The sequence below is a fragment of the Cystoisospora suis genome (assembly GCF_002600585.1).
Source record: "Cystoisospora suis strain Wien I chromosome Unknown contig_3562, whole genome shotgun sequence".
NCBI lineage: Eukaryota > Apicomplexa > Conoidasida > Eucoccidiorida > Sarcocystidae > Cystoisospora > Cystoisospora suis.
In genome coordinates this window covers 210-10,014 of record NW_027156357.1, presented here as the reverse complement: position 1 = coordinate 10,014, position 9,805 = coordinate 210, and the positions used below count along the sequence as shown (strand labels likewise).

General features: G+C 44.6%; 1 protein-coding gene across 1 annotated transcript; it reads left to right on the top strand.

Annotated features, from left to right (window-relative positions):
- The first annotated feature begins 122 nt into the window (after window positions 1–122).
- Window positions 123–9,494, top strand: CSUI_006916 (phosphatidylinositol transfer protein). The gene is made up of 8 exons (XM_068067066.1): window positions 123–2,737; window positions 3,722–3,758; window positions 4,512–4,583; window positions 5,323–5,403; window positions 5,769–6,394; window positions 7,350–8,224; window positions 8,637–8,761; window positions 9,161–9,494. The coding sequence occupies exons 1-8, from the start codon at window positions 2,451–2,453 to the stop codon at window positions 9,248–9,250; spliced, it is 2,193 nt and encodes a 730-aa protein (XP_067920957.1). The 5' UTR covers window positions 123–2,450; the 3' UTR covers window positions 9,251–9,494.
- The last annotated feature ends 311 nt before the right edge of the window (window positions 9,495–9,805 follow it).

Here is a 9,805-nt window from a genome sequence, read left to right as displayed (position 1 = left end):
AGAAGAAGAGAAAGAACAGAAGAAGAAGGACAAGGGAAGGAGGAGAAAAGAAGGCCGAGATGCAAAAGAGAATTTGAGGCCCTGTTTCAGCGGTGTACATACACATCGGTATCATCGCCGTCCTTCTTGTCATTCTTTTTCTGTTGTAAGCGTCGACTTCGAACTATCACGAAGCGAAAAAAAGAGAGAAAGAAGGGTTTGGTGAGAAGGACGAGGAGAAGAAGAAAGAATGAAGCCTTTTTCGCGTGTTGTTCTTCTTTTCTTTCTCTCCTCAAGCAGCAAACCTGGTCTTCCTCTCGCTCTCACGCTATCAATCTATCTCTCCCTCTCTCAACTTATAGTGCTCACGTAGCCAGCAGCTTGCTCCGCATCTCCGTCGTTTTTCGTTTTCTCTCCGCTTCTCTGTCTTTCTTTGCTCTTATCTTCTTTCTCTCTTCCTTATCGGAACCTCTCATCAAAAATTCCGTCCTGCTTCTACTCGCTTCGTCTTTTGGATTCTCTCAGAGCCTGCTGGCTCTACGCTTGCCTTCGTGGTGGTCTATCTACCTCTCGGTCAATCTCTCTCCGCTATAAAATACGACCCGTTTCTTTTCGCCCTTCTCTTGTTTTTTCTTCTTCGTCAACCAGACTTTCAAATACGAAGGCGAGCAAGGGAAAAAGGGATGGCAAGATTTGCTTTCCTTCATGAGTTAGTTGAAGAAGTACAAGTTTCCCTGGTGTGCATACACCTCTCCCTGTTTGAGGAAAAACATGACGCTACGTCCAGAAGACCGCCTATCATGCTCAGGGTCTCCGAGAGTTTCTGGCTTTCTCTTTTCGCGTGTCTCGTCGATAAGAATACGACACGCACCTTGAAAGAAAGATATTGATCACCTCCGAATCGAGTCATCTCTTGAACTGCTTACGTACGTTCTTCTTCCTTTGCTTTTTCTTCTCGTTCTGCCCCTCCTGCCCCTCGTTTCTCACTACGAAGGGACCCCATGGCCCCCGGGTCTATGTACACTGGGATCGGTGCATCTAGTAGAGAGATAGCTACATCTCACTGAGATCGCGGAGTCTTTGTCTTCCAGAGATTTGTTTTCTTTTGTTTTCATCCGCCCGGGGACTTGACAAGGCCTTTTCTAAACAGGGGTTCGGAAGAAGCTTGCATGACTTTCTCTTCTTATAGTCATCTTTGTTCCAAGACATCACGATCTGATCTCTTGTTTCTGAAAGGACTTTCCCCTATCCATTCAATATCTTCTCGCCTTCGACCCTTCGTACATCTATCTATCTATCTATCGGTCGTTCCATCCCTTCGTGTTTTTCTTCTCACGATCTCTCTACTTCAATCAATCATGAGAGGAGCTTCCTCTCCTCTCCGTATCTGTCTTTTTCTCCACGAATTTTTTTTCCTGTCCTTCTTTCCTTCTCCTCTCTTCGCCTCCTTCCTCAGCCTACCACGAGGCATTCATTAAAGAATGAAATCATTCGAAGAGTCGGGCTCATAAGAAGCAACTCTTCCTCCTTATTCTGTCAGACGTTCTTTTGAAGTCGAGCAGAGAGGAGGCGGAAAAGAAGAAGAAGAAGAGAGATTCTGAAAGGTCTGAAGGAGCCTTCGTCTCATCAAGCTCGGTATATCTTCGTTCATAGAGGTTTCTTTCACCGTCTCCTATCTTTGTTCCTCTTTCTCTCTCCGTTTTTCGTTTCCCTCATTTGCCCTCTCATTCTTTCTCCGTTGAACAGATCACAGGGGATCTGGTGTGAAAGAAACTGTCTTCTCCTCTTCTCATCAAAGATTTGATCCTATTCTCCTTCTTGTTGCAGACCTTTCTTTCTTTCTTTCTTCATGATGTGCTTACAAGCAAAGGGAGAGTCTCGCGCTGCAGTTGAGCGGAGAAGGAAAGAAGAGGAAGAAGATGAAGACATAGTTGTATTCAGGCACACGAATGAAGAAGGCCTCTTCTCCGTATCTTATTTGGTGCGTATATGATCTGATTTTTCTTGCCCATATCTCTCTATACATGACGTGACATCTGATCCATCATATCATCTTTCTCCTCCTCTACGTCTTTCAAACCATCCACCTGCATGCAGAGATCTGCTCCAATGTCAACACCCCTTTCCCTTCACGCTCGCTCTTCTCTCTCTCTAGCATATCTCTCTTCTCCTATACATAATACATCTCTCTCCATATATATACATATATATATACGTGCACATCTATATATGTGAAATATATACATATAGACATATACGCGTGTATATGTATGTATCGTGTGAAGTGAATATGAATGAATTTGTATCTTGTTTTTTTATCTTTCTACTGATGTATATAGCTATGTGTCTCTGTGTATGTAGAAGTTCAGGGACGTGATCTTCTGACAGTGGTTGACTAACTGGTTGCTTCTAAAGGATCGAGACACATATGTGAAAAGTCTTCTTGCCCTTCTCCCCGTATCGATTTCAAGATGAAGGTGATAGAGTATCGATTGATCTTGCCTATGACTCCTGAACAGTATAAGAGATGTCAGCTGTATATGGTAGCAAAGGCAAGTCTTGAAGACGCTTCGAAATCGACACCTGAGACAGCCGCTAACGAGTGCATGCAAATCTTAGTAAATGAAGAATATGAAGATGTGGAGAACGACGGAGCAAAAGGACAATATACACACAAAAGGATTAACATCGCCAGTAAACTCCCTAGCTGGCTGGTCAGCTGGGTCGATACTCGTCTTACTGTCTTCGATGAAAAATCGTAAGGCCTTCCACATGTCTTCTGGGAAGACAGAGACAGACAGAGAGATTTCTTTCTTTCTTCCGTGCTTAACGGGATAGGAGAAGATGAGGGAGAGAGAAAAGCAAAAGAGGAAGAAAGAGGGTCAGTGGACGGAGGGGTGGCGATGTCCTACTTTTCGAGTGTGCGTACACCTCAAGGGTGATGCAGTGGAGTCTCTCCTGACGAACCCTCGATCTCACAATTGTATCGGGCCCTAGCGAATGTATCGACAACATCTCATGCACATACATATGTTTCTGTATAACCACTAGATCTTTCTCTCTCTCTCTATGTAGATATATGTCTACTGTTTACATGTATGTATAGTCCTCTCCGTATAGAGAGGTGTATATATGGCAGATGCGTGTAAGGGGAAGAAGGAGTAGTAGACTGTATTTTCTTTTCTTGTTTCATTTTCTATCTTAGCATCTTGTAAATCTACATTCATCTACTTTCGAAAAGGAATCGTACTCATCTACATGTACATGAATTCGCATGCACGTCGGGTAGGCGACCGATCATTCCGATGAGTGGAACAAGAGACAAAAAGTCTCTCTTGTCTCTTATAGCTCTCTGTTGAGATGTCTCTGTTTCATATACAAGCGAACGGCGATGGTGTATTAAGCCTACTACAGCCTGCTACTTCCTAAATGTAGATCTCTCATATATATATATATAGGGAAGTTGGATGGACTTTATAGAGCTAGTGTAGATGTAGTGTTGTTACGCGGATGTCTCAGAAAGGATTGTATTGAGTTTGAGAAGAGGGGAGAGAAAAAGACAGCAGGGGGGGGGGTGAGATTGGAGCGTTTCTCGGATTGAATGGAGTATCTCTTGGGTCGGGGTGTATAGTCATGTACTGTAATGTGAACTTGGAGATACGGAGGTGTATATGAGGTGTATGTACATCTGTCGGAAGGGAGGTGTAGATGCAGGTATTATGATGTGTATGTGCCTTTGTAGATGGAATGCCTTTCCTCATTTAAAGACGATTTACGAAGTAAGGTTTCTTCTCCTCTCCTTGCTATCAGACATCTCACAAGTAGCTTTGCCCCGTTCCGATCTTCTCCATGACTCTCATAGGGATACATACGCTTCTGGAGAAGTTGTGTAGATGCATGTGCATAGATAGACCCATACACATATAGATCTATTTATATGTACGTACATAGTTAGATTTGTACCTGACCATCTCTATGTATATCTAGGTGTCGATCTACCTGTCGATACCCATGTATACATCCTCCTTCTTAGTGGGAGACCAAGTAAGTTCAGAGACATGAGTGTATCTGGAGATCCTGTCTTTCTTTAGTCTTTCATCATGCTCCTTACTGACAGCATCTGTCTCGCTCTCCCCCTTGGAATCGAGTCACCCGAAGGTTAGCATGAGCAATCGTGTCTGCTAGCCCTATCTCTAACGAACCTAGTCAGCATGGGCAAGATGATATTGTTATATAGAAGCAAAGTCTCTCATACCCACACGGCATATGATGCATATCATCGACCTTGCTGAAGAGGAAGCCTTTCGTGTATCTCCACGCTTCTCTCTGCCTCTTCATTTACTCTCTTGCAGCATGTACACACTACGGTGTACATACGCCTTCTACGTGTATCGGTCCGTTGTAATGTACGTCTCTAAGCAGCATAGGCCACGTCAGGCCACACGGTGATAAGGGGGGGGTGTATGTGCGGGTGAGATGGAGAGAGAGCCAAAGAGAAGACTCCTGTCTCCATGTTTCTGTGTGTGTCTCAGTGTGAAATCTTTTCAAAGGCAAAAGTCTCTATGACAAGCCACCATCTCCTGGGTGTTCAGACAGACGACAATGTAAGTCCTTCTGCTACTGGTGTATGTACACTGAGTGTACTGACACCACGCAATACGGAGCTCGGCTCTCTCCCAAGAGTCCTTTTTCTCTTTCCAGGCAAACAGAGGACAATCATGAAGTTTCTTATTCTTTTTCGTCTTCAATCTCCTGCACCATTCTTCACACCAAAGAAGAGAAGCTCGTTCTCTTTGCTTTCCGAGGGGCTCTTCTTCTGTTTGCTCTCTCAATGTCATCACAAGAAGACGAAGATGAAGAAGCGCTAGAGCTATGGCTATGTATTCTCACACAGTTTTTCGATGAAGACGTGATGAGTTCTATCTGTGTATATACACCTACATACATCTACGGACATGTATATATGTCCTTGGATGTTGATAGATAAATACTTGTTCAAGAGGGGTGTATCCGCACTTGTGTATAGGACGAACAATCGGATAGGTCGGTACGATATATCGTTCACCTACCTCTATGCCATTATTCAAACATCTTATAGAGTCTATTGCAGACACCTCTACGGAACGGCTACCCACTGGTAGCCGCTGTATGTACACCCGAATCGTCCGGCTGACTATAAAAAGAGGATTCTAGCTCTGCATTTTCTTGTTTTCCTTCTCCTTTGTACGTTGTCCTCTTTCCTTTTCTTGTGAGTGTTTCTTCATCATAAGCCTTTTGTCTGTATGTCGATTCTCCATATTCTCTTCGAGTGTATTCTCTTTCCCTTTTGGTTTGTCTTCTCAGGCTCTGAAGCTCGATGCGTCGATGCTGGCGCAGCGTAAAGTGATGGTGATTGATATAGTCAATGACTATATACCTCCTAAGGTAAGACAAGTTGCAGATCATCCCAGCTACGTTAGGAGCTCTCTGTTTGTCTACATAGGGGAAAGTCCATCTTCTTAACGTAGTGGCTCCTGCTCAGGTTGTGTGTGTACCTCATCGAGATGTGGTTGCAGCCATTTCAGCTAGCTGGGCTTGTCTGGTGTTGCATGGGTCGACCTCCCCCCCCCTTCCCCTGTAGCACGGAAGCGTCTGGATGACGAGTGTGTAATGAAGATAGACGAGTAGAAGAGAGGCATGGTCTCGCCTCTTCTCCAGTTCGATGCACCTGTCTCTCCACCGAAGGGAGAAGATGAAAAGAAGAGATATAAGTGATTGCTCTTTGTTCTTTCTTTGGTGTATGCCTGTAGTCATATGTAGCTTCAGAAGACCCAGGTGTCTTTCACTCCGTCAAAGCGAATATAGGGCCTTTAAAGAAAGATTGGATGACGAATGTGCCTCTCGTTGATGTAGTTGAAGATGACGACGCTGACGGAGAAGAAGAAGAAGATCGCCAGCAAAACAGTAGTCATCTCGATTCATTTCCTCACTCTTCATCTCTTGATCCTACCAAGGCGACGTCCTCTGGTCGCCAGACTTCTTCTTCTTCCTCTTCCTCTGCTGGTGATGCTGTGAATGGTACAGAAACGAAAGAAAAGCGACTGCCGGATGGGAGTCTTCATAAGAGAGAGAGAGAGGGTTCTGGTGGAAGTGCAGGGGAGAAAGAGACAAGAAATGGCGAGTCAGAAGGTCCAAGGAAGAAGAAGGTTGAAGGTGCTGTTTGCTCTACCAACACAGCAAATGGTCTAGGGAGAGGAGGGGAGAAGAAGATTGTAAAGAAACCTCAATATCCTCTCATGACATGTTACAAGCTCTTTATCATCGACTTTCCGTATTTCGGTTTTATGGCGGGCAAAATCGAGAATTGGATTGTTGGTGCCATGAAAGATGTCTTACTTGGATATCACCGGAAAGCAGTTTGCTGGATGGACGAATGGTAGGTCTCTTTTGGGGTGTATATACACCTGGAGTGTACACGCGTCCTGGGTGTATGTACACCACACGGCTCGAGTGTACATACACACACGTCCCAGGTGTATATACACCGCAAAATGTATCGTGTAAACCTGCTATACATCTATGCAAAAGCAAAGGGTTAGTGAATCCGTAGAATTCGTTGTGTCCAAGATTTCATAGAGGTCGATCAAAAACGATAGACCCATCTCTTAGAACTAGAGGAAGAAGAGAGAAGAACACCTTACCTAGCGGGCTAGGTCCACTGTCAGCCACAGAGAAGACAACATTCTATACACCAGGCCATCCTTCTCTGTATGTACGTATACACCGTGGTTTGTGTGGCCTAGGTAGAGACTCTGTCTTCGAGAAGACATAGACATAGGAATGGAGAAGCTTGCGATCTCTCTCATTGGGGTGACGTGCGAAAAGTCGCTTCTTTGTATGATGTCTCTCTCAGATGTGCTGGATAGCTGTCTGTCTGTCTGTCTATATCTACTTCCATCCATGTAGATAGACCCCATCTTCTATTCTTGTATATCTGAAGACAGACCCTCCTCTATATATCTCCTCGTATCTCTAACACCCTTCCTCATAAGCATATATATGTACAAATATGGATATGTGCATATATGTCCTCATGTGGTTAAGCACTTGCCTCTTCATATATGAAGAAGAAGAAATGAGACAGCGTTTATCTTCATATGTTAACTTCCTGGTAGAGAGGAGAGGCGAGCCATATCTTTCTCTCTCTTGTATGCATCAGTAAGGAAATCGACGGTCGTTCGCCTCTTCTTCTTTTTCTTCTTCTTTCTCCCATTCGTCTCTTTCGATTCTATGTACTTCCCGTTACCCGTTGAATCGCTTCTTTCTTTTGTGAGGAGCTCTCTTTTCCCATAGATCTCTTTTTGCTTCTGTTACACTTGGTGTATATACAGGTATGATTTAACGATGGCTGATATTCGTGTGATGGAAGATGAGGTCAAAGAGAAGATCGATGCTCTTCTTGGGATAAGTAAGCCTCCTCTGTCTCCTTCTGCTGCTCCGACAACTCCTGCAGTCAATGGTGACTCAACGGAGAGTGGGAAGCACGTGAGCCCTCGTATCGATCCAAGTAAGAAGGCCGCCCTTCCTCCTTCTTCTAGTGCAGCGACCGCAGGCAAAGAAGAAGAAGAGGATCACCAAAGAAGGAGAAAAGAGCCAGCTGCAGGAGTCAGAGGTGGAGGTACCCCACCTCGTTCAACAGAGAAGATTTCCGGTAGAGAGAATGATGAAGACGGTTCAAGCGAAGACGATGAAGATGAAGAAGAAGATAGAGATAGAGGGGAAACGGATAAAGATGAAAGTTTACTTGAGATTAAAGCAGGTGGTCTACCTTTCTCTGTTAACATCGACGATCTTGCCCCATGGAGTCTCGATGCTCCAGGTGTATATACACCCGGGCCTACAACAGCTGCTGCTCCACACACCACCAGTCCGAGTGGTCCTCATGCCACTTCTTCTTCTTCAGGCGCCGTACGTGCGGGAGGAGGAGAAGGAGGAGGAGATCATCCGTCTGGTCAAACTATGGAGAAGTATGCAGGGCAGCTAGTAGCAGTACGAGGAGGGAGAGGTAGAGGGGCTGGAGGTCGATACTTCATAAGGGCTGGAGGGCGTGAAGCCTTTGGAAGAGGACGTCGACTGATCTATCCACACGGCATGAGAATTGGAAGTCGATATCTCAAATTGTCTTCTCCGTTCTCCAGTCACCATCCTCCCAGACAAGAAGCTCCTCCTCCTTCAGCTCTTCATTCTGGGTTTCTCTTCAAGTTAGGTATGTTGATAAGGCATCGAAGAGACAGATAAGATAGATAGAGAAGGAAAGAAGATCAAGAGACCTCGATGAGGAAGCAAACCAGAGAGAGATAGAGATAGAGAGAGAACCCAAGCGAGATGTGCTCTCTTGTTCGTCTTTCATTTCTTGGATTGCAACCGAAATGAGAGGCTGTTAAACTACTTTCTTTGCAAGCTTTTCTCGGGCCTTTCTTACAACCGCTAAGTCATGTTTGGATCTGTACCTGTCTAGCTGTCTGGCTAGCTAGCAAGCTAATGGCTTATGTATATTGTATGAATATCTCTCTATTCTCAGCCCGTGTCTACCCATGCCCTGCACGTACATATATATAGGGAGAGAGAGTGAGGTATATAAAAAATGTGTATATGCATGCATGCGTCTGTCTGTGTAGGTGACGGGATATGGAACACGACGTGGAATCTGCGGTATATTGTTCTGCGAGGAAGTTTTCTGCAGTATTTCAACGACCCCAGAGATGTACGCCCTAAACATTCCGTCGATATTGAGGGTGCCAAGGTAACCAAAGTCACGCTCTTCTTCTCCTTCTCCTCTCTTCTTCTTTCTTCTCACCCTTCTTCTCTTGTTGCCAGCGAACTTGTCCGTTGACTCGCTGAAAAAGACCCCAGCTTACGCATTGCAGTGACGACGAACTCGTAGAGATCAGAAGAAGAGAGAAAAAACACATGGACTCTGTTTCTTCTTTTGCCTTTATCATAAGCTGTCGCAATTCCTGCGATCCCAACCCATGCGTACAGAAGAGAGAGATAGATAGATTCAATACTTGTGGATTGTTCACCCTGCGGCCGTTATAGATGTTCTGAAAGAGATGGTGTGATCATCCTTTCCCTACTATAAGCCGAATGCCACCCTCATATCTATTATTGCCCCTTCGCTCTTCTTTCTTCTCTTCCGTAGGTGTCATGGTGTGGAGGTGAGGTTGTACGAGGCCGCATGCATTCCTTTCTCGTTCAACCGCCAGGCAAACGCCCCATGCAGTTCAGGTAAACAAAAAAGAACACAAAGAGCTTCTTTGTCTCTCTCTTTCTCTTGATTTCTCTTTCTTTCCCTTCATTTCTCTTTCTCTCTTTCTTTTTATTCGTCAGTTGCCCATTCGTTCAATCGGGTCTCTTCCCCATCTTTCGGAAGGGGACGCTGCGCTCGTTTCTTTGGTGCTTTTTTTCATCCTTATTCGGTGGGTATGAATATCTATTGAAATAAATCTATCTATCTGTCTGTATTGATTAGGTGCGTCTATCCGTGGCTCAGACGTTTCTATGTAACTCGAATTCATCTTTCTCTTTCTGTTTGTATCAATGCACCCTATGTTCTCATACATATATATATATATATGTATCTCTATGACTAGCTTTACGTTTTGATCTCTCCTATCCTGCCTTTCACCTCTCCAAGCCCCCCTGTCTTTCCCTCTGTCCCATGAGCTTTCTCAGATCTTCCTCTTTCTTTCTTTCATTCCTGTGCCGGCAATGTCTTTTTCTTTCTGTTCTTCTCTCTCTTGTTTTTTCTTTCTCTTCTTGTTCTTTTCTTACTATCTCTTCAAGG

What these genes read in the sequence shown, in the direction of transcription:
- CSUI_006916 (XM_068067066.1), top strand. Translation starts at nt 2,451, where the DNA reads ATGAAGGTGATAGAGTATCGATTGATCTTGCCTATGACTCCTGAACAG. An exon ending in GTGTTCAGACAGACGACAAT is followed by an intron (nt 4,584 to 5,322) that starts GTAAGTCCTTCT and finishes TTGTCTTCTCAG; the next exon opens with GCTCTGAAGCTCGATGCGTC. An exon ending in GTTTGCTGGATGGACGAATG is followed by an intron (nt 6,395 to 7,349) that starts GTAGGTCTCTTT and finishes GTGTATATACAG; the next exon opens with GTATGATTTAACGATGGCTG.